Raw genomic sequence first — 24,094 nt, forward strand, 5'->3', positions numbered from 1 at the left:
AAAACTTGGCCTTTCTAAAAACTTGAGATGGTTCAATTACAAGTGTTAAATTATTAAGAAAACAGATGGGAAAAAAACTGTGTATGATGGTGGGAAAAGGTGCATACTTCTGCATGTATGTAGAACAAAAAGACAAATTTGTGTACTTGTGTGCTTGATTCTCTCCTTCCACCTTTACATGGGTCCTGGGAATTAAACTCAGGTTGTTAGCTTCACTCAGGCTCCAATTTACCTGAAGAAATTCTGATGAAAAATAATTTGCTAAGCATGTAACCATAATTTTCAAATAACTAGGGCAATAAATATTTAAATACATACAGTAGAAAGAAGGGTACTCCTTTAGGATTTCTGTCTTCCAACCAAATTTCTTTGGTTTTAGAAACAAAAACAAAAGCTGCTGTTTTGCTTTTTGGTTAAATGAAAGACACTAGACAAATGGGTTCCAGTCCTGACCTAGGCAAACAGCATTAATTAGCAAATTATGTGTCATCTTGTAGGCACACAGTGATTCTTCAAAATACAGGTTTTATTTTGAGTAATCATGACACAAACATAAGGCTGTATCAATCTGCCTGTCATGTAGGAAGTTCTACTCTGCCTCCCACAGTGGGCTGCACACAGCTGGCTCTGAGGCCACATTTAAAGTGCTGTGCTGGTCAGAGCTATTCTGGCAAAGCACAAACAACTCAGAAAGCCAAACCAAAAGTTGGTTCTCTTTACAATGGCATATTCAACAGAAGCAAGCAGCTTTCTAGATAGCTAACTCAAACTACAACTAAGTTTTTGAGACCACAGAGGTTAATGGTAGTACAAACCTATCTGTTCCCTGCTCTCAAGACAGAACACTTGTCTTCACTAATTAAAAAGCCACTCTCTCGTCTCGTTTTGTTTCACTGTTGTTCTAAATGGGAAAGGAACTAGAGAGGAAGAAAGTGATGTCATGGGAAACAACCCTATCTCCTACTTCAACCTTTTCCCACCAGAGTGAGAAGTGAATAAAGACAGCGACATGTTTAAAAAGTTAACTTATATTAAAATAGTTTGTATGTAAACAATTTAATACTACAGAGTAGTATTTCAATACAAAGCAGTTCAAATATTAACTTCTTTAAACTGTTAAACTTTATTATAAATTAATTTCTTTACAAAAAAATTGCACATAATATTTGACCACTCTTAGGTTCTGATGCATGGCATTTGCAATCGTTTCTTTAAATCTTCAAGTTAAACAGTCTCGGCAAGGAGTCCAGAGCGTAGGAAGGGCAATGAACAACCCTGCTAGAACACTCAAGTGCAACTAGCAGACTTGGGGTCATGGCAGTACACTTTCCTTAAGATAGACTGCTTACGTTTGAAACCCTGAAATGAAAAATCTCAGAGATTTTAAGAGGAGGAACTAAAAGAGACTGCCTGCTGTAAACACGGCCCTGGAAACTAAATCCCAAACAAGAATCTCTCAGGCATCAGAGAGTGTCAAGTGGACCAGGAATAGCACAACATAAAGGTAGGGAAAGTAAAAAACAAAACCAAAAACAAAGTAAAATAAAAATAAACATCAGTCATTTTGAGGAGCTATACTTACGTACATGATGTTAGAGAATCTGGCAGGGCCCAGAAGCAGGCCAAACAGGAAGTTCATTTATCCATTCCAAGAGTGTCATTCATGTTCATTGCTTCCGGTTTTAAAAATAGGATATTGTAGGGAACTTGATATGATCAAGAATGCTCGTCTGCCTGACACAGACCTTAGCCAGGGATCAGCCTAATCTTGAAGAATCATTCGAATAATTTTGGCAATTATTATAAGGGCTTAGAACTGACTGCACCCAGTGTTCAGTGATTCTTGCTTTCTGTTTTGTTACTGTTTAAATTTAAGAGCTCATTTAGGCTGACTCCAATCTCTTGGCACTTGGAAACTAGTTTTCTCAGGTTATCAGTTTTACCTCCTTCTGATGCTTCAAACAAGAGTTGCTGTAAAAGACAGGGAAGCGGAGAAGTAAGAGACAGCTAGGGTTGAGCATTTACCACATCAATGGATATGGCACATGCAGAAAATTTATAGGAAAACGTCAAGATAAAATAAAAGATAAAAGCATTACATCTTTCCATAGTGACGCACAAAGAGGTAACTTCTGCAAGGCTCTCTGATATAAACGGTGGACCTATAAGATAGACAGACACACTGTCATCAGAAACACCATGGACAACACCTTCACAATCCTGTCTACTTCAAGGCAGAACTTTACAGTATACTAACATTCAAGTCAAAAATGTTTGTCTTGGGCTTTAGAGATTCCAAGTAGAGTTCTAGTTCTTAGAATGCTAACTTCTATCTTTAATCCTTTTAAAGCAAAAGGCCGAAAAAGGGCAGAATAGCTAAATGGGAAAACGTGGTCCGTCTGATAATTCAGTAACAGATGGCTTACCTCTCTTTGTCCCTTTAGTACAATCTCAGCAGCAATGGCTCTAAGGGAAAAAAGGAATATAGAAAAGGGGGAAAAATTTATATATCTTCAAACAAAGTGAGACACCACCACTGGCAGAATACTGATTGTGGTAATCTGAGTACAAAACTTCCTGAAAGTAACACGCTAAACTTCCAAGGAGTGTAACCTATAGTGAAAAGAAAAATTCAACAATTTTTATCAACTTTACAAGAATAAAACAGACCAGTGTTTTTGAACATGAATAAGATTCATGGGGGGGGGAATAAATTCAACTCAAAACTAGTTAAGATTAAAATAAAACAAACAAAAAAAACCTGACACTAACACCTTTAAAATAAGAAGGAAACCAGACTATAACAGGGAAAACCCTACAATTTAAAGATGTCCTAAAGTGTAATAACAATACTGTATTATTAGATATCTAAATGTTTTCCCTCATTAAAGTGATGTCCTTATTATTACTTCTTTCAAGATTGTAGAGGCAGCTATTAATAAGAATTTTACTCATTTAGGTATTAAAACTATAGCAAGTGCCCCAAACAACTCTATATTAGGCCTGCCTACGGGATGGGAGAAAAGATGCTATTTCAGATTTACCTGTCTGGAACAACCCTTACAAATAAAAACATAGCTATAAAAACATGTACACGATTGTTGCATTACATTTTCCAGGTGGCCAGGCATGTTGGGATATTATATGTAAACATCTTGGCTTGAAGTTTCAGAATCTGAACATTGCTTTCTTCCCATTCGTGCTGAAGCAGCCTGTAAAGTACATTCAGGAAAATGAACAAAGCATTCAACGTAGAGGGCACCCCAAATACACTGTATGACAGAATACACGACAAGGTACAAACATTGGTCAATGAAATCCTATTAGGGACATTCAGCAAATGTTTATAGAATGTCTCTTATGACAACTGTCCCAGGATCAGAATGTGCTAACTATTGTTACGGTTATCTTCAATAACAAAAGGCTCATGTACTCCTGCAGAAAACAAAAGCAATCTCATTATATAACCTTCAACTCAATAACTAATGCAATTTTTAAAATTATTTTTCCTTCATAGAGCAAATAGCATATTTAATATTGAATATTTCTGGAACTAAAATGGAAATATAATGACTAAGAGTTAAGTTCTTATTCTCATGGCAGGGGGAGTAACAGGGATAACCACAGGAAGAATGCACCAAAACAAAGACTGAGGTTTACCTGCAACTAAACTACCTATGTTCTAAAATGCTTATCGTAATAGACACTAGATACAAACAGAACCAAAATACAATCATATTTTCTACTTCACATGCTTAGCAAAGAAAATTTTCTTATTTAAATTTCCACAATTGGCTTCTGAAGATTAACATGGATGGTATGAAATTTAATTATTAGCCATGAACAATATGGCTAATTTTCTTAAAAATTTAACTCATATATGTGTGTGAGCACGCGCATATATGTATATATATATGCATCACGGTATGGAGAACATACTTTAAAACACAAGAGAATATCCAAACAGCACTTTAGGCATCTTATAAACTGTAGAAGCAGCTATATGATAAGTCACAGTCAAGCAGAGATGACGGTACCAGTGGATGCCTAAGCAAGGACAGGTTAAGTACTCCCTAAAAATTACAAGCTTGTTTTTGAAAGTAAACTCAAGATTTACCCTGACAGAGCAGAACAACCACAATGTGTTCTAAAATTCTCTGACTCTAACAGAGCGCAGGAAAACCCAGGGCAGTGCTTAAATACAGTTTGAAAGCTTAAGTTTAGGAATTGATTTTATGTCACCAATCTATGAGATTCCATTACCTGCTAAGTATTTGAATAACTGCCATGAAAATCTCTTTATATTCCCCTACCACGTAAAACAGGCCTACTGCTTTAAAAATGCATATTCTAATGCTATAGTTCTCTGAAATGACCAGATTTTCACATTGGCTTTTGTATGAATAACTAAATATGATTTAACAATTCTGAGATAAAGTAGTATGTATCCATGAGGAAAGGGGAGAACCACATAGTCTTATCAAGTTTTCAAGAATAATTTCATATGAAGGGCCTATACTTCTGAGCTGAGAACCAAAATTTTTCTTACCTCAGTGCAAGTCGAGAATTAGTTGGCATAACAGAGCAAAAGCGTTCCAAGGTTTTGGAATGCTGAGTCTTTGGAACACAGCTCAAATAAAAGAAAATAACCTGTGAAGGTTGAGGGAGGGAATGAGTATGCAACTACACAGCAGAATCCAGCTACTGTATGTATTTCAATGAAAAAGTCATTAAGACACAAATGTACAAATTATAATGTGTGATTAATTACCATTAATTATACTAGCCACTTTCATAACTACAAATTAGAGACTCTGGTCTATGAGCGCAACAGACAAAGCACTGACAGGAAGCCAGGAGTCTGAGTTTTCTGTCCTGAGTCTACCTTTACTTGCTGTACTGCTGGGCAAGTGAAGAGGGCTAATTGTACTTGCCACGTGTTGCTCCTGGAATCCTGTGAGAAAACATGACTTAATGTCCATGTACTGTTTATAGTCTCTGGGATAAAGAATGGCACAGAAGCACAACATACAGTAACTGGTTATCCTGATTAGCGCAGAACCAACCTATGGGGTGAGATGGGGTGAGAGTATCTAAGTCTACCGTGAGCTTTGGAGTGCATTATATATTGACTGAAATGAGACTGAAAGAGAAGAAAGCACTTTGTTTCACCACCTATAACATACCATTGTGAGTGCATCATTAATCAGGTTTCACTATTATAAATGTAAACAACACCTCATTCCCATAAAAGACCCTTTGTGAATGTATCGTTAATCAGACTTTACTATTATAAATGTAAACAGCTCCTCATTTTCAGCTTTGTTATGCCCTGTAGCTGCATTTGCTTGACAGAACTTAGCAAATAGATCAGCTACAATGGATACACTGATTCTATGGGGCCTAACAGGGCACCTTTTCCTGGATTTGGAAGCAAAAAGAACTGAAGACAGGAATGACAGCGAATGTTAGGACAGTGGTCCCAGGAAAAGCTCTTGATATAAAGCAGCAGTTCTGCTTTGCTGTTATTGCTCAATTTTCTGTTATATACAAACATCTAAAGGAAAAAATTAAGTTCTTACCCGATTATGAAATTCATAGTTGGACCAGTAATCAGCACTGCTAAAAGGGATGGGGTATCGGGCAGGGACAGTAACCAAACATCTATTCACTAAGTCAGTAAAAAATTTGAATTCTTGGACTTTGTTTCTGGATCCAGCAGCTCTATTATTGGCAAAGACAAGATAACTGCCAAAAGAAAAACATTTTACTTTAGAATAATTAAGCCAGTAACTCACCAAAAGCTGATCACCCTTTTCCCCACCATAGGATTATTCTAAAAATCCCATCCATAAGAGAGACTAAACTTACTCCATCCAAATCTTCTGCACTATATCAGACCTCATGGCCACCCCCAATGCTGCCTCATATGCTTCTACTGTCTCCTTAATACTTGATTGAAGAGGATGACACAGGCTGTTTAAGGAATGAAGAAAAATGTTTACAGTTTGATTTTGTTAGGTTACAGAATGACAATGTACACTTAAACACCACAGATAATATTACAGTAAAGTCTACTTGCTTTTGTCTTGTAAATAACCAGCCTTGGCATCTCTTTAAATTTGCTTCAGTGAGGCAGGCTTTTAATGCACAACAACTCAGTAATCAACATCAGCTACAAATACAAGATAGGCTTAACATGTAATGTTCCTCTCCACAGTAGGTAATGTCTCACCAGTAAATCAGCCACAAATAAGGAACTTGGTTGTTAAATATATCATCATCAAAATTCCCTTTACATAAACAGGCTGGAATGTCAAGTGGTCCAGGGATATTTAAGAGATATCTGAAAGAAAAAATCCCAACATTGTATGAAATTATGCCTAGGCACACATGGGTTAAAATACTAACACAGATAATCTTTAATTTCAACTTAATTGAAATATTTCTACAAAATATGAACTTTTCTAAAATTATACTTAGTGAAAATTTTACTTTTATACCAATATGAACTAAGTCCCCCAAATAAATTTGTAATTCTATCTCCAAAACTTAAAAAAATCATCTAATTAAACCAAATTAAAAATAAAGACCAAATCAGATTACTAAGTATCTGAAATCTCCACAAAATCTGTACATTCTTCTAGGGGGGGGGGGGAAAGTGCTTACAAAACCTGCTATCTCAATCTTCTGTGCACACATGTGCGTGCACATACACACACGCGCGCGCGCGCACACACACACACACACACACACACACACACTAGTGTGCGCGCAAGCACACAACACAGAAATTTAGTTCAGATATAACAAACAAAATATTGTGTAAAAGCATTTATCAGAAAGAGGCATCATCAAACAAAGCAGAGAATGCTCTGGATTCTATCACCCCCTTTCAAAAAAAGAAAAAGACTACTAAAAGGTTCTTAGACACTCAAATAAGAAGTCTATTTATTTGACTTCCATTACTTCAGTTTCCCTTCCAATGAATTTGAACCTCTTTATGTGTAACTCTGGAGTCCCAGAGTCATCTAATCTTGAAATGGCAATCTAGTATAATCATTGACATTAGATTAGAAAAGGACTGCACGGGGGAAAGTATTAAAGGGCTAGCTAGCCGAGCCTGTGGGAAGGCAGCAACACAGGACATCTCAAGTGCGGGCATCCCAACTATCACAGCTAGCTGCATTACCCTGAGTTACCCACTAGATTTCCAAGAATTTTAGAATCCCCCGTTGACTTTAAATCTAAAAGACATAAAACTGTATAATCTCTAGAGTAACTTCCTCAAAGTGAATGAAAACACCAACTTAACTTTCTAAATTTATTTTTTTTTAGATTTATTTATTTATTATGTATACAGTATTCTGTTTGCATGTATACCCGCATGCCAGAGGAGGGCACCATATCTCATTACAGATGGTTGTGAGCCACCATGTGGTTGCTGGGAATTGAACTCAGGACCTCTGGAAGAGCAGCCAGTGCTCTTAACCACTGAGCCATCTCTCCAGCCCCTCTAAATTTATTTGAAACAATGAAATACTTCTTACTGCTTGTCATCTTTTATACTAAATGTTACAGAGAAAAGGTTGATCAGGGCTGGAGAGGTGGCTCAGTGATTAGGAGCACTGACTGCTCTTCCAGAGGTCCTGAGTTCAATTCCCAGCAACCATATGGTGACTCACAACCATCTGTAATGAGATCTAGCCCTTCTCTGGTGTATGGGCATACATGGAGGGAGAATGTTGCATACATAATAAATACACCTTTAAAAAAAGAAAAAGCTCACCAAATTTACTTTCAGGTACATATTACAGCACATATTTTACTTTATAATTTCTGCCATAAAATTGTATCTTGAAGCCAGGTGGTGGCACATGCCTTTAATCCTAGCACTTGGAAGGAAGAGGCATGTGAATCTCTGTGAGTTCGAGGCCAGCTTGGCCTACAAAGTGAGTTCCAGAACAGCCAGAGATATGCAGAGAAACCCTGTCTCAAAAAACAACAGCAACAAAAAAAGGAGGGCAGGAGATTATATCATGAACAATAATTTCTACTAATTAAATGATTATAATGTAGGCTTAAAAACATATATAAACATAAAGTTTATATACATAAAAATAGCAGTGCCAAACATTACATCATTTATTAACATTCTTCTAATATTTAACTCAAAAAACTTTTTCTTTTCTCACTATGTAGCCCAGGCTGGTCTTAAACTTACATCCTCCACCTCACAAGTGCTTGGATCACAGGAGTGTGCCACCATGCCTGGCTAACAAGAACTTTGAAAAAATGCAGATGTCTTTTCTTAGTTCTTGGTGATATATGATTATTTCACAAAAGAATTTAATAAAGCAAGATGTCTCAGTAAAAAACAGTAAGATGATTTAGAGCCAATCTAGCGCCAAATTTTTATTGCTACTGTTTTTTTATTGTGTTCAATTAAGCTAGCCTCAAGTAGATCTAAAGACCTTTGATTAGTTACCAAGGCACAATCTGGCATCATCTCCTTTTAAGCTAAACTAATTACCTCCATGCCCAAGGGAAAACCAGAACACAAGTCTATAAAGGGTTTTGTTTGGCCCTGAATTAGTCTTTTGCCAAAGTTCGAAAACAAACCAATTTAATTTAAAAAAAAAAAAACAAAAACAAAAACTGAGTATGGAGGAGGGAACCAAACTGAATTCTTTGTATTTTTCTTTTGTTAATTCACATTTAAAACTGTTTTGCTGTAACTATATTTAAAATATTAATGTGTATATGCCAAAGAATTTGTTTCGTTTTCATTGTTGCTTTGGTTTTTGGAGACAGGGTTTCTCAGTGTAGCCTTGGCTGTTCTGGAACTCACTCACTCTGTAGACCAGTGTAGGCAGTTACAGTTCTTCCGAATCTTGTCGCAAGGCATATTAGGTTCAAAACTTTAAACTCTTTAGGAGAGGACAGCTAATGGAGTAATCTCTATAAATTTGCCCATTATTTATGGACTTGACATTGAAAACAGATTTACCTGATAATTGTTCTTGTATGTAGTTTCATTTTTGTTAAGGTTATTGCCTTTCCTTTCTATCTGGACAATACTTGATAATAATTCTTATTGTTACATAATTTTACTATGCTACAGTTAGAACCTTTCCTTCTTAAAGAAAAAAGGAGGAGATGTTATGGGAATTCTGTTACCTGTCCGCTATCCAATTGAAAAGAGCACTTTAGTCTAAGAGGCGGGCTTTACATTGAGGACAGATGTGACAGGGAGAAAGGATATCTCCTTCCATTGAGGTGTGAGCGACCATGGGTGTTAGCAGTGGCTTGTGATTCAGCTCAGATTCCCCTTTTGTTCTTTGGTATTTGTGCATGAATTTCGTTTGTTAACAAGCGGTAAAGAAATCATTTACAGACCAGGCTGGCCTCAAACTCAGAGATCTACCTGCCTCTGCCTCTGAAGTGCTGGTATTAAAAAGTGTGTGCTATTACTGCCAAGCTAAAGAATTTTTTAGAAGATGCCAAAATTAGGAAAATTAACTGACAAGATGTAAAGGTTCAAATTTACAAAGAAAAAAATCTGAGCTAAACAGACTAATTTTTTTTTTTAATCAGAGTCATTGGGAGATAGTTGGACAGAGAACTTAGGTTTTAAAATCACTGGCTGGCCGGGCAGTGGTGGCGCAGGCCTTTAATCTCAGCACTCGGGAGGCAGAGGCAGGCGGATCTTGTGAGTTCGAGGCCAGCCTGGTCTACAAGAGCTAGTGCCAGGACAGGAACCAAAAACTACGGAGAAACCCTGTCTCGAAAATCAAAAAAAAAAATAAAATAAAATCACTGGCTGCTCTCCCAAAGAACTTGGGAGAACAATTTCCAATATCCAGGGCTCTGGATTTTATTAGCCAATTTGGCAGCTCACAACCATCTGGAATTATAGTTCCAGAACATCCAAAGCCCTCTTTCTGGTCTCCTCAGGTTCTAGGCACATACCTGGTGTATAGCCATATAAACAGGCAAAACGCAAAAAGCCTGGGTTAGTTAAAACCAAATGTGACTGACATTACAGGTTGTTTATTGTAACTGGTAGACTGGGGAAGGAAGGGTGGAGGTAACATCTAAAAAGGAATTTGCACATATTATTTGACTTGCTAACACAAAAACAAGGTTTGATTTTCGCTCATCGGTATTTTCTATAAGGATTCTTATAGGAGCTGGAGAAATGGCTCAGTGTTAAGAGCGAGTGCGGGCTGCTCTTACAGCTCTGGGGGACCCAATACCTCCTTTTTGACACCTTGAGTATTGCATTTACATACACACACACACACACACACACACACACACACACACACACACACAATTTATAACTTTTTAAATCTTAAAAGAAAACAAATTAAGGCTATATTATACATAGGTCTTCCTTGCAGTTAAATGCAGTAACAGAATATCATAAATAGTTTCTTTTTGATTATGTTTTTCCTCACAGTCAGCAAACTATATTTTTATAAACAAAGCTTTACTGGAACACACCCATTCATTTACATATTGTTTGAGGGCTCTTTGTTTTTTCTTTTTTACTACATTACAGATGCATTTGAAGTAATAAAATGTCCTGCAAACCGGAACTATTTTCTGGCTCAAAGAAAAAAAACACTACTGATCCCCTACAGAGAAATGAGGAGGAAGAAAAGCTTACAATCTTCCACAAGATCATTTTTATGACCTGATGTATCTTTTAATGTTGGGACAGAGCTCCCAGCAGAGCAAGGGTAGTAGATACAGAGCTACTGAGAAACCCACGGGTAAGGAAAAAAATCCTCTAAAGCTGTTCACAAAACATTTCAGAGGCTGGAGAAGGTAATGTGTTAAACTAAGAGTTTTGTTGTTTGTTTTTCGAGACAGGGTTTCTCATTGACCTATAGTCTCTCACTCAGCAAATCAAAATTTACACAACTCACCGGAATAAGTCCACGTTACTATACTTCTCAAACCCAGGTTTAAAGAAGGATGCAATAAATTGTCGCAAAAATGGAAGAAGATTATCACCTTGGTTCTATTTAAAAAAAAAAAGGAGTGACACATATCAGATTTATAATAATCAATAAAAATGTTTGAAAGTCTTGTTTTTTTCTTAAAAAAAAATCATGATGAGACTATATTTCTTGGGCAGATGGGGACAAAATGAGTAAGTTTAAGACACCATCTTCACTTGTGATGATTGGTTCTAAATGTCAGCTTGAGACCATCTAAAACCCTCGAGGAAGAGAGTCTAAGTGGGACCGCCTAGATGGCTGATCTGTGGGGAAGAGAGTCTCAGGGGGACGATCTGTGGAGAAGAAGAGTCTCAGGGGAACTATTTAGATTGGTTGACCTGTGGGAATTCACTATAGATGGTACCATTCCCAACAGAGGACCAGAACTAGCAAGTGTGCACACGCGAGCGCTAACAAGCACACATGCGCACACGCTTCTCTGCTCCTGACTGTGACTGGATGACCGGCCGCTTGACACCCCAGGTGCTGAAGTAACCCCGGGAACCATGAGCTAAAAATAAGCCCTGTCTTCCCCTAAGCTGCTTGTCAGGTTGCTTTTTGTTTTTTCTTTTTTAATCACAGCAACAGAAATGAACTTGAAACAACTGTGAATTAAAATCAACTAATCATTAAACAGTGTGTCTAATATTATCCCCAGGTCCCATTCACCTGCTAAGATCTTAAGCAGCTATCACATATCCCACTGGCAAGGACACTTGGGGATAAACATGAGTAACAGTTTGTGTTCTTGATGAGTTCAGAGACAAAGCTCTGTACACAATGGTAAAACTGCAGCAAAACCAGGAAAATCTAGCTTAACCTACAGAGGGCAGAAGGACCAAGAAGGATATACTTTCAAGAGAAGTCAGTGATAAAGGAATACAAATAAAAAACATCACATTTAAGAATTATTTTTACCTGAAAGATGAAAAATTTGCACAGATGATAAAAAATTTCTGCATTCTGAGAATTCTTTTCAAATGCGGTGAGCCATACCATCCTGGCTTTGTCATACTCATCTGTTTTCAAATACAAAGCAGCCAGGGTCTCCAGTAACTGGCAGTTTGCGGGACACGACTCCAGTAAGCTTTGGCACAGCTCTGCTGCCGCCTCATACCTTAAGAAAAGAAAGATGGCTGAACACCTGCGCAAAGATGACCTTCAATAGAGTTGTTTATTAATGCAGCCTTACCTCTCTAGGAGCTGGTGCAGAGCAATCATGTTTGTGTACAGTGGAAGGCAGACCTCTACTCTTTCCCCACTGGAAAGGCTCTCATCTGTACAAGCTTTCACGGCATCTACCACAAAACGTCACAACGTGAACCAAACAACCACTCGTTGACTATGCTGTAATAACTCTAAGAGTTCAAGAGAAAGGAAAACCCTAGCCTTTACTCTCCCATCATCCTTTTCATCTTCACTTAACCCTGATATTTACCCAAATGAGGAGCTTCAGGTATCACCAAACTTTTAACCTTTTATATATCACCTTACTTTCTGTTAAGAGTAAAACTGTCTCATACGAGAGCCCTATTTTTACTTAGTGTCTGCAATTATCTTAAATTCCTCAAAACCTATTCCAAAAATAAAACCACAAAATTATCTCTCTCTCTCTTTTTTTTTTTTTTTTTTTTTTTGGTTTTCGGAGACACGGTTTCTCTGTAGCTTTGGAGCTTGTCCTGGAACTAGCTCTTGTAGACCAGGCTGGCCTCAAACTCTCAGAGATCCACCTGCCTCTGCCTCCAATCTTTCTCTGATCACTTGACTGGCAACTTCCTTTGCTGTTTCATAGCTACTTCAATGTCTTCCCTAAATTAGATCTTTCCCTCATTTTTTAATGTTCCTTTGCATTGGCAAAGCACTCCTGTGGAGGTCAGAGGACTAGTTGCAAAAATTCAGTCTCTCCTCCCATCATGTGTGACCTGGGAATGGACTATCGGCATCAGTCTTAGACACAAGTGCCTTTATCCATAGCCATCTCACTGGCTTTTTCTTATACCTCAGTCACAGAAATCTCATTCTGGTTTGTTTTCCTATATATAGTACAATTTCAACTATTCTCTCCTTAAAGAATCTCTTATCAGTCAATTCTATAACCCTTTAAAAGGTCTTAAAATCTTTTCGTTGTCCAGCAAAATTCTTTTATAAGGACTCTCCTTAAGCTGGGCGGTGGTGGCGCACGCCTTTAATCCCAGCACTTGGGAGGCAGAGGCAGGCGGATCTCTGTGAGTTCGAGACCAGCCTGGTCTACAAGAGCTAGTTCCAGGACAGGCTCCAAAAAAAAAAAAAAAATCTTTTATAAGGTCTCTCCTTCAAATTTCTCTTTAAATTCACTACACAAACTCTTATTAGCTTGCTTTTCATTTCCCTAGCTCCTCTAACAGGAATGACCCATCTTTCCTTTCTCTACTGGGTTATTCAACAAGGATTTACTAAGCACTTAGTCAATTATAAGAATCCATCTAAAGAGCTCAAGAAATACAGAGAAACAAGCACAGGTTGAGTCTTTGAGACAGACCCATCGGGCACATCACAGTCCTGCTTCAAAGCTCAGTTCCAACTCTCAGACACTTTCCTTGAATCTGTAAGCCTACAATAATCTCTCGCTTTTGAGTGCAGGACTTGCACCAAATAATTCTTTCTTCTGTAGCATACAATTTACACTACAATACTAATACATTAAATATGGTCTTATATACTTAAGGACAATACATAGATCTGACAAGGATTATATACACTTCATACTTATTTTTAAGGAGGAACAGGTTTTAAACTCTAATATATGTTCAATGGCAGATTCAAGTTTAGAATATAATAGTCATAAAATTCATTGATGGAGAAAATATTAACTAGATGAAAAAAAAAACATATCCATGAAGCTTCCACCTTAAAGGACTGCCAAAACAAAAATGAAATAAACAAAAAAATCTAGTTTTCCAGTCCAATTCTATAACTCCTCTATGCCAGTTATATTATCAGGAAGTGTCTACATTTAGATGTACTTGTATTTATTCACAACACATTTATCTGATATTCTTTGCCATAATTAAATAAAACCATAACGTTAACTTTTTATTTTCATAGAGTAAGGACTATCTTAACTTAGTAATATTAAAAATATTCAGATAATAAACTATAACTACTATTTAAATTATTCTATTTTATGTAGAATCATAATGAATAAATGACTGATGTGCTAAACATTGGTTTTGTAACTTGTAATGGTTGCTGTTAAAATTTATAAATATCACTTACCTTCAAAAACTGCTAATAATAAGTCAGGATTAGTCTTTACATCTTGAACCCCTTGCCATGGCATTACAAATGGCTCTGTGTTAACAATTCTTGAAGGATTGTCATTGGATGGATCATAAAGTTTTGAAGGGAGACTATTAAATTCAATAAGATGTATGTAGGCCAGCCACGCCAGACAGCGATCATCTGCCTTAAGGTACTCAGCTACAATTGCATCATTAGCCAATTTTAATGCATTCTAGGGAAAATAAAAATAATTTGAAAGTGATTTTAAAAATACATTCCTATCAACAATAAGATTCAAATCTAAAGAATAAAACTGTTATATTTTAAGTGATTCTTAAATATATAAGTTAAAAAAAAACCTTTTTCTTTTTTTTTTTGGTTGCCCTTTTTCCCCCTGCGATAGGGTTTCTCTGGGTAACTCTGGCTGTGCTAAAGCTCACTCTGTAGACCAGACTAGCTTCAAACTCACAGAGATTCCCCTGCTTTTGCCTCCTGAGTGCTGGGATTAAAGGTGTGTGCTAGCACCACCCAGCTTGTAAATGAAAATTCTTATAGAGATTAACACAGATTATATATACTACCTTAGTTTATGATGTACTAATGAAATAAGATGAAAAGTATTAAGTTTCCTTACACTTAAAATCTAATAAGTAAAAGACAAAACAAAACACAGTGAAAAAACACGCACCCAAGTCCAAATCAATACAGGTGATTTTCTTTATCCTTTCAGATTGTATTTTAAGGTTTAGTTATTGAGTACCTAAAACAATCTTTCCATGTTTCCTTGTAAGAACTCTAAAAAAAGACAGTGTGCCAACCAAACAAAAGTAGAATGCCATTATAACTTACGTGTACCTAACAAAACAGGGATTCAAATCCGAAGCCTGGGTCTTATAATCCAGCAATGTTTCTCACATCTTAGACCAGTACACACACTTTCCACAAAGTTAAACACTAAAATACATGTTTACCTGTAAAATTGCAAGTGCGCTTTGGCACCTCCCAGTGAATATGTGCAGTTGAACTCTAAACAAAAGAGCCTCTAAGAGATGAAACGACAGAATATCTGATATTTCCCGCTTGGCCGCTCCCATCAGGAATTGCAGCACCCTCTCACATACGTAATCCTTTTCTTCAAAGGTGCTTTCTAGGTGGAGAAACTGGTCCAAAGAGTTTCAGATAATTAATCTTGCTATACAGAATAAACACGTTAATTTTTGTCTTTCAATTAAGACACTGACTGCTAAAACAGATGTACAATTTATGAAAAGAGTAACTATAAGAATGTATAACTCTACTTTACAGTGAAATATCCTAATCTGTCCTTTTTTCACAAAAATCGTATATATAAACTAAATCAATAAGATGCACTATCCAGATCATCCCTGAGAGGAATTCACTGCATCTCTGAGTCAACACACAGTGACAAGACCATGATACATATACAAAGCTTACATTTATGATCATACAGTCTGTGCTACATAGGGATGTGACTATTTAAAATTAGAAGAATAGCATCTGTGGGCTGGAGAGATAGCTCAGCAGTTAAGAGCTGCTGCAGAGGTCTGAGGTTCAATTCCCACCACCCACATAATGGCTCACAATGATCTGTAATAGACCCAGGGGTTCCACATCCTCTACCACCCAAGTCAACAGACACACAAGTGGTACACAGACATACATGCAGGCAAAACACTCATACACACAAAATATAAAAAATTTAATAAAAAGAGCATCTGTATTAGAAATGCACAGCACATTAAAGATCAAGCAAATTTAAGGAAAATATGTATCTTTTTAATATTCTTTCCTTGGAAAATCTTGTGATTATCAACAGCAACAACTTGAGTATAAGCCTCCAGATTCTAAACAAATAAAAATAAAGCCTTTGCTATTCAAGTCTACTCAGCATCTCAACTCAAAAAGGACAAGTTATAGTAATCAGTTCATTTATTAAGAAGTATTATGCTATCCAAATTCATGTTCACAAAATAAATGACAAACATGAGGCCTGTTGGCACAGAATTGCCACAAAGCTGAGGAAGGAGCACTATTTTAACTCAGTGACTCGGTGGTGATATGGGTGCTTACCGTTTACAAGGGTCTGGTCTAAGTCTGAACTGACTTAAAAACAAAGAAAGACATCTGATAACATATTCATTTAGAAATTGATCAAATTTAATGGTACCTGAGTTCAGTGGACAAAAGTTATTCCTGAGTTCAGATATTGACAAACATGAATCCTTTTCACAAATGGACCAATTATCATTTTAGGTTTAGATAAGAAAAAAAAATCTCTCAAAGAAAGATACAGTACTGGGCTGGAGAGATGGCTCAGTGGTTAAGAGCATTGCCCCCACTCTTCCAAAGGTCCTGAGTTCAATTCCCAGCAACCACATGGTGGCTCACAACCATCTGTAATGAGATCTGGTGCCCTCTTCTGGCTTGCAGACATAAACACAGACAGAATATTGTATACATAATAAATAAATATTTTTAAAAAAAGATACAGTACTAGCAGAAATTACAGGTAAGACTACATAAACAGTGAAGAAAAATTAAAAAAAATCCCAGGAATCATAATTGTATACAACAGAAGAAATTTTAAAAAATAAAAATTTTTCATGTTTTATGAAACTCTCTTAACTTTGTCCAAATGAAAACTACATAACAATTTATCTAATCATCTCATTATTTCTCTCTTTAACCAATAAATCTGTCTTCTTTAAATATTCCTCATCTTTCATCAAAAATCTATCCCTATAGAAGTAACTGGGAACCTGAGAATCTGGTAAGCAAATCCACATACTGATAAAGTATAATCTATTAAGATACATACCAACAATGAAGATGTTCCAAGGAATTATGAACATAGTATACACAAGCCTGCTAGCTTTTCTACTTACAGTCCAAAAGCTTTGATAGTCAGGAGCATACTCGACAGCTGTTTCACACATTTCCTGCACCTCCTCCTTGGTCCCTCTTTTTGAGAACAATCTGAGGTAATGGCACCAAATTTCTGGATTGTCTTTATTGTTTTCCAGTGCTCGAGCCAGTACATTCAAAGCAGAATCCAAAGATTCTGAACACAGTCTGTACGTTTAAAAAAAGGGCAAGTGTTCCATTATAAGAGCAGGTAAGGCTGAAGCTCACATGTGCCTAGCAAGCACATGGCACCAGGTTTCAAGCACCAGCAGTGCAGAAACTAACTAAATAAAATATATCACAACATGTAACATCTAAGCAGAGCTAATCAAATGAACCAAACTAAAACTCTACTTTCTATTAAGAACCTACAGGAAGCCAGGACTACAATGATAAAAAGTAATAAAAAGTGGAAACTCAGTAAGCATTTACCACAGATAAAACATAATGTAATAAAAGCACTAAGATTATCAACTTCAAATGTGATCTATGTACGTATTCAGCAATACTTTTTATGATTTATACTGTTTGAAAACAGGAAAAGTTAAACAACTCTCTCTCTCAAGGCCAGCTACTGCTGGCACAAAATATCAAAGCTTTCAATATAATAGTTCTTTTCACCTCAAAGGCTTGCTATCTTCTTAAAGAAGATAATTCTCTCATGATCCTATTCATAGAGTAATGTACAGTTCTTTTGTCCTTTACTCAATAACGAGTAAGACAAGAAAGCACTGTAACTTACCCCATTCTGTGGAAATCACACATAGGCAACTTAAATAAGACTATGTTCAGGTATGTGTGGTTTATCACAGCCTTCTTAAACAGTTTATACCAAGTTTTAAGATAAGTCTTTCCCAGTAGACTCCTTCTCATAATACTTTAAAATTACACTGTAAACATTATTCCAGGCTTGCTCTCCACTATTAAAAAGTCCAGTATGAAGTTTGTAACAGAAACTACTAGCTGTCAAATATATTATTTATCATAACTTGAAAATAACCACATGCAGAAAAAAAAGACCAATTCCACCAGAATTTGAAGGTGTTTAAGTAAACTTTAATCTCCATTGCAAATTAACCCAAAATTTAAATCTTTCCTATCCTCATCAAACTTTTACTAAAAGACTTTTGGTTTTGTTTTTCGAGAAAGGGATTCTCTGTAGCTTCAGAGCCTGTCTTAGAACTAACTCTTTAGACCTAGATGTCCTTGAACTCACAGAGATCCGCCCGCCTCTGCCTCCTGACTGCTGGGATTAAAGGCGACTGCTGGGATTAAAGGTGTGTGTCACCACTGCCTGGCTCCTTTTTTGGTTTTTAAGACAAGCTATTACTGTGTAACCTTGGCTGGCCTGGAACTCACTATGTAGACTAGGCTGGCCTCAAACTTACATAGAGCTACCCGCTAAGATTAAAGATCCATGTGCAACAAATTTCAGTAGAATTTACCACCTATTATCCATTAAATAATTAACAGTTTTATCCACTGAGCCATGAACACAAAATGAAGCTTTATTCTTAAACTTTTCTACTAGGTTTAGAGCAACAACACTATAGTTTTGGTTTTGTCAAAAAACAAAACAAAGATTCAAAGCCAGGAATGATGGAATGTACCTGTAATTTCAGTACTTTGGAAGTAAGAAGAAGAAAGCATTAATTCAAGGTCATCTTCACTTACACAGCAAATTCTAGACCAATCAAGGTTACATTAAAAGATCCTGTTTCAAAAACTAAAACACTCAAACCAGCAATAGCTTACATTTGCAATGTCAGCACTCTGACTGCCTGGGCCATGAAGCAAACTGCAGACCAACCTCAGTCAGAGTGAAATCCTGTCTCAAACAAAAAGACTCCACTGATGACCACAGGTGAAATAAAATAAAAAAATAAAGGTACTGTGGGACAATGGTCTTGTACTCTGTCACTTATATTGTATTGTTTCAATAAAATGCTGATTGGTCAGTAGCCACGCAAGAAGTAGAAGCAGGGCAACAAGAACAGGAGAATTCTGGCAAGAGAAAATGGTAAGTCTGCAGATGTTACTCAGTTGCAGAGGAAGAAGAGAATGCCTCGCTGATAAAAGGAACCAAGCCACATGGCTAACACAGACAAGAAATTATGGGCTAATTTAAGATGTAAGAAAGATTATTAGTCTGAGCAAATAGTCCAACCAGTTTATGATTAATGTAGACCTCTGTGTGTTTCTTTGGGACTGAATGGCTGTGGGATCGGGTTGGACAGAAACCTCTGGCAACATAAAGGTATAAATATTTCAAAACAGTATGAAGTTGACTTACCCCTCATTTTGATTCAAGCACTTGTATGCGAGTTTTAGCCAAAGCTGTACATGAGAAGGATTTTCGAGTACACTTGCTTCTAGATTAGCGATGTCGTCAGTGTCACTGGTAAAATACCTAACATCGTCTGGAGTGACAACAGTGTCCAAAGCTGGAACATTGATTTGGTTCTCTGGTCGGAAGGCTGTAAGAACAAGTATATTAGCTTTATATCTTCTTTAACAACCCAAGGGCGGGAAATTTTCTCTTCGCTGAAGATTCTAGTGAAAGGTAGATTTCCAGGTGTAAAGTTGAACTATCAGAAAATTAACCATTCAAACCTCGACACTTCTGGAAGTACGAATGGTGCTGTTTCAAGCACCAGGGAAATAAGAACAGAATTCAGCTTATAGACGAGCTATGGTCTGCTGGTAAGTAATATTAAACATGTTAATTATGCAAGGATAATCCTAATAATAATTGTGAATTATAACTTTAAAACTAAACTAAAAGTTAAAATACAGCCATGATGGTGCACACCTATAAACCTAGCACTCCATAGGTGGAGGCAGGAGAATCAGGAGTTCAAGGCCAGCCTTGGCTACAAAAGACCTTGACCTGTGTATCTATGTGTGTGAGGGGGAACTCTAAGTTAAAAGTTACAAAGTGTTTCTTCTAAATCTCAACTACAGAATTACACATTACATAATTACAAATAAGCACCTGAAGGTACCTGGACCTCATAATTAATCCACAAATTATGCAAACTGAAAATGAGAATGCAGGATGTACTCTACAATGAGTTTCTTCACTGGTTTCACACACATATATACACACACACACACTAGTTTACTGCCATGTCAGAAAACACAGACTCCAAAATAAAGCAGAAAAAACATGACCTTTCAAGACTCTGACAAGGCAGTGGTTTTCAAATGAAGCTATGCTCACCCCACTAAAGCATGTTTGCAAATATATGAGGCACCATATATATTAGAGTTTGTTCATCCTATTTCTTGAGCAGAGAATGAATAAAAATGTTCTGCAATGTTAGAATCAATTCTGCACAACGAGTAACTATATTGCAATTGCAGTTAAGACAATGAAAAACACCAACTGTACAAGTTTAAGAAAATACATTTTATAGACTAGGTTAGTAGATACACTGAAAGAATTGTTACTGTTTTGACAAAGGGAACACCACTTAATAATCCTAGAGCTCAAATGAAGTAACTTCTTACCATACTGAATTGGTCCTGCAGACTGCTCGTCATCACTACTAAAATTATTCTCTGATATAGGTTTTCTACAAAACTTTGGCTTCCATTTTCTTTTATCTTTGTAAGTTGTAAATGGAGGTGCTAACACAGATAGGAGAAGATTGTTAATCAATGTAACCAAGTATTTTCTTTATTATATGAAAGACTTTAAAAGAGCTACATTTATTTGATCATAGTAATAAAAGACAACATTCTCTTTAAAAACGAAATGCCAGACAGTCTGCAGTCACACAGAAATAAGAAACACACATGCATCCATACACACACATACATACTTACTATGACCTTTACTTTCATTAACATTGCTAACAAGTAGAACAGCCATCTGGTCCATTGACATTCGGTCTTTGTTTACTCCAAAAAGTTTTTCAACATATTTTTCTGAAAAAAAAAAATGATACTGTATTTAATAGAAAAATGTGACTGCAATAACTATACTAATTAAAGATTATGAAGCAAATAACTTAAGATTTAAGCTATACATGGTACTAATCAGTAAACACCTATGACTTATGAAAGGGCAAGGCCTATGGTTAAATTACTATGACAAATCCTTCCCACCATACCACAATATTTACTGGGGTTGGCAGTCCATGAACTAAAATGAACTACGTTATTAAGTAAAAGTAGAAGGCCCAAATGAGGAATGATAAAGTTCGGTGACTTTACAATAACTCTGGATAATGATAATAAATAAACATATCTATAAATAATGATTACTTTAAGCCAAAAGACATTATATGGCACCAAAATCTGGGAAGAAATTTGACAATACTATCTCACAAGTGTATGCTAGTATTCTATGGTTTCTGCATCAAATTTTATAATAAAGTACTTTCTACTTCACTATAGGATTTAGAAATCATTACAAACCTGTTGCAGAAGCAATTTCCTCATCAGTACTTGTCTCTGAACAGCCAATCAATGACAGGTTATATGATAGAATGTCCTGGAACAACTGTTTTCGGCTAAGTGTATAGTCTTTCACGTGCTGCCTAAAATAAAATAGCACAAGAGATAACCGTGTATTTATCTAAGTCACGGAACCATAACTTTCTCTACACGTTTCCTCCAAATGAAAACTACTCACCACTGACAATCATCATCATTACATGTTCCCGTTAAATCAAAACGGCAGAAACATTGGTCTGGCTCAATCATATTACTGTATGATACTGAACTCAGGGGAAGCTTTTCCTTGGTTCGATAATAAGGACTAAATCTAGAAAGAAAATGAATAGAAAACTTATAGTCCATACACATTTCTCTAAGAGCTAGACATTTTCTTCCGCTTTCCTTTCTCAGTTAAAATGCTTACCTAATCAAATCAACACTCAAAAGTAATACAAATAACAAGAATGTAAGTAATAATAATAAGCTACTTGTATAATGAGAACATGAGAGACGTCAAGTAGAAAACGGGAGGGAGGTGGTGCACAACTCTTTCTCAGCATTTGGAGGCTGAGTTCAAAGAAAGCCAAGCTGATATAAAAAGGCTCCATCTCATAAAAAGAAAGGAGAAAAAAAAAAAAGCCTGGGAAGCATTCAGTAACTGAGTACCTGCCTAGCATGTATGAGGTTCAATTCCCAGCACAAATAAACAACAACAATCACCGAAAAAATATAATAAAAAACTATTTATTTTAGAGAAAAAATATAAATAATGCTCTATTCTAAAAGTATTTCTTGTATACATTACCAGCCAATACAAATGCTAAGATATGACCTGATACTACCTATTAAATGCTTTACAATTTTATCATAAAATCACGCTCATTTAGCAGTCCAAAACTTCTAGCATTCTGAAAATGTAGGACAACATTAGCCATCTAAGAATTTCTAAGTCAATATTCTAAAGGCTGGTCAATGCAACTGAAAACTGTTAATATTAAAAATTCAAAATTGAACATCTTTACTGGCCCAAAAAATGGTAACACACAGCTATAAGATGTTGTAGCACTTGGGAGGCAAAGGCAAAAGGATTACTTCAAGTTTGAGGCTATAAAGCAAGTTCCAGTACAGTCACAGCTATATAGTAAGAATCTATCTTTTAAAAAAAAGTATTAAATTAATAAATAAATGAAATTTTTCACAAGACTCTAGTTCTAAAATACTTAACAGAATTTGAACCCAAAGAACATGCTAAACCATAATTTCTGAAATGATTTGAGAATAACAATATACTTTTTTGACTTCCATAGAAAGATTTGTTTTCCAGTTGACTGTAATTTAAATGCTTCTATTTAGTAACAATATATTGAACATAAAGCATTAAGAGCCAGAGTAATCCTGAAACTCAAACTATTAACTCTCTCTTTTATACCTGTAGGATTTAAAGACTAGAAGAGGGCTCTGGTAGGGTCTGAAAGGACATGGCTTCACTTCTGTTGTTTTACTCTGTGCTGTAATAAAATCCACGTCCACAGAGATCTCCTGCAAAAAACAAACAAACAAACAAATCCCAACATCACAATAATTCTACATGACAAGTGAGGCACTGAGTAAACTCTAGATTTTATACAAAATATAAAATCCCACTTACCTGACCATGCAAAATCTTTTCTGTAATGCCTGTGGTAGTTTTTAAAATCAATTGTTTTAAGCTGTCGGCTTTTGAATATAATTTTTGTAATTCACCAATCTTTAACCCTAGAAAAAGTTCTGGCTTTTCTACAGTACTTTTACTGAGTTTGTTGATGCACTCTTTGTTAGGGGTATCAGTGTGCTTAAGGTTGGGCTTAGTAAAAGCATTGGACTCTAGGAAGGATCTTCTTCGCTCTCTGTTTGAACCTGACAAAACTTCATCATCAACATCATTTTCTTCTGAGTCCAAGGTTAATTTATCTTGAGTCAGATCATGAAGTGAGGGTTGCGGTAAAGAAAACTCAGGTTCCTCTTCCACAACTGGAACAAGATTGTGCTGTTCCTTTGCTTTGAGGGCGCGGGCTTCTTTTAACTTTTGAATTTTCAAGGCATATTCATATTCTAGCTTTTGTAATCGTCTTTTTTCCATAGCAATTAATTCTGCTGAATGTTTTCTTGGACTTGATATTGGAGAATTATCCAATCTCATCATTTTGTTTGGCTGGGGAAGAGAAGTAAATATTTTACAGCACTTTATGCAATCACATACAATTCCTCACAAGATAATTGTGAGCCAGTAGAATATAATACCAGCATAATAAAACTAAATAGAAAAGGAACACCAAATAATTTACAAGTCAATATACTTTTGCTAGTTAATCTGTGACCGACAAAAACTAAAGCCAATGCAAAATAAATTTTAAAAGTATCCAAACGTGTATCATTTAAAAATATCCTCTTCTAGATCTTATAGAGAATAT

At 36.2% G+C, this 24,094-nt stretch overlaps 1 protein-coding gene across 1 annotated transcript in view; it reads right to left on the reverse strand.

Moving 5' to 3' along the window:
* Positions 1–1,107: 1,107 nt before the first annotated feature.
* Zfc3h1 (zinc finger C3H1-type containing) overlaps positions 1,108–24,094 on the reverse strand; it is a 52,281-nt gene continuing 29,294 nt past the window's right edge. Inside the window, exons 15-35 of the mRNA XM_005358050.3 lie at positions 23,293–23,835; positions 23,074–23,183; positions 21,841–21,972; positions 21,624–21,745; positions 21,030–21,131; positions 20,712–20,831; positions 19,492–19,675; positions 17,180–17,366; positions 15,245–15,433; positions 14,268–14,505; positions 12,205–12,310; positions 11,931–12,129; positions 10,938–11,032; positions 6,236–6,346; positions 5,872–5,976; positions 5,583–5,748; positions 4,550–4,650; positions 3,111–3,212; positions 2,427–2,466; positions 2,100–2,162; positions 1,108–1,971 (exon numbers count right to left, since the gene is read on the reverse strand). Coding sequence (XP_005358107.1) covers positions 1,834–1,971; positions 2,100–2,162; positions 2,427–2,466; positions 3,111–3,212; positions 4,550–4,650; positions 5,583–5,748; positions 5,872–5,976; positions 6,236–6,346; positions 10,938–11,032; positions 11,931–12,129; positions 12,205–12,310; positions 14,268–14,505; positions 15,245–15,433; positions 17,180–17,366; positions 19,492–19,675; positions 20,712–20,831; positions 21,030–21,131; positions 21,624–21,745; positions 21,841–21,972; positions 23,074–23,183; positions 23,293–23,835 — 3,153 coding nt within the window. The 3' untranslated portion in view covers positions 1,108–1,833. The remainder of the gene's footprint in view (positions 1,972–2,099; positions 2,163–2,426; positions 2,467–3,110; positions 3,213–4,549; positions 4,651–5,582; positions 5,749–5,871; positions 5,977–6,235; positions 6,347–10,937; positions 11,033–11,930; positions 12,130–12,204; positions 12,311–14,267; positions 14,506–15,244; positions 15,434–17,179; positions 17,367–19,491; positions 19,676–20,711; positions 20,832–21,029; positions 21,132–21,623; positions 21,746–21,840; positions 21,973–23,073; positions 23,184–23,292; positions 23,836–24,094) is intronic.

This window comes from Microtus ochrogaster, chromosome 24, assembly GCF_000317375.1.
Source record: "Microtus ochrogaster isolate Prairie Vole_2 chromosome 24, MicOch1.0, whole genome shotgun sequence".
Lineage (NCBI taxonomy): Eukaryota > Metazoa > Chordata > Mammalia > Rodentia > Cricetidae > Microtus > Microtus ochrogaster.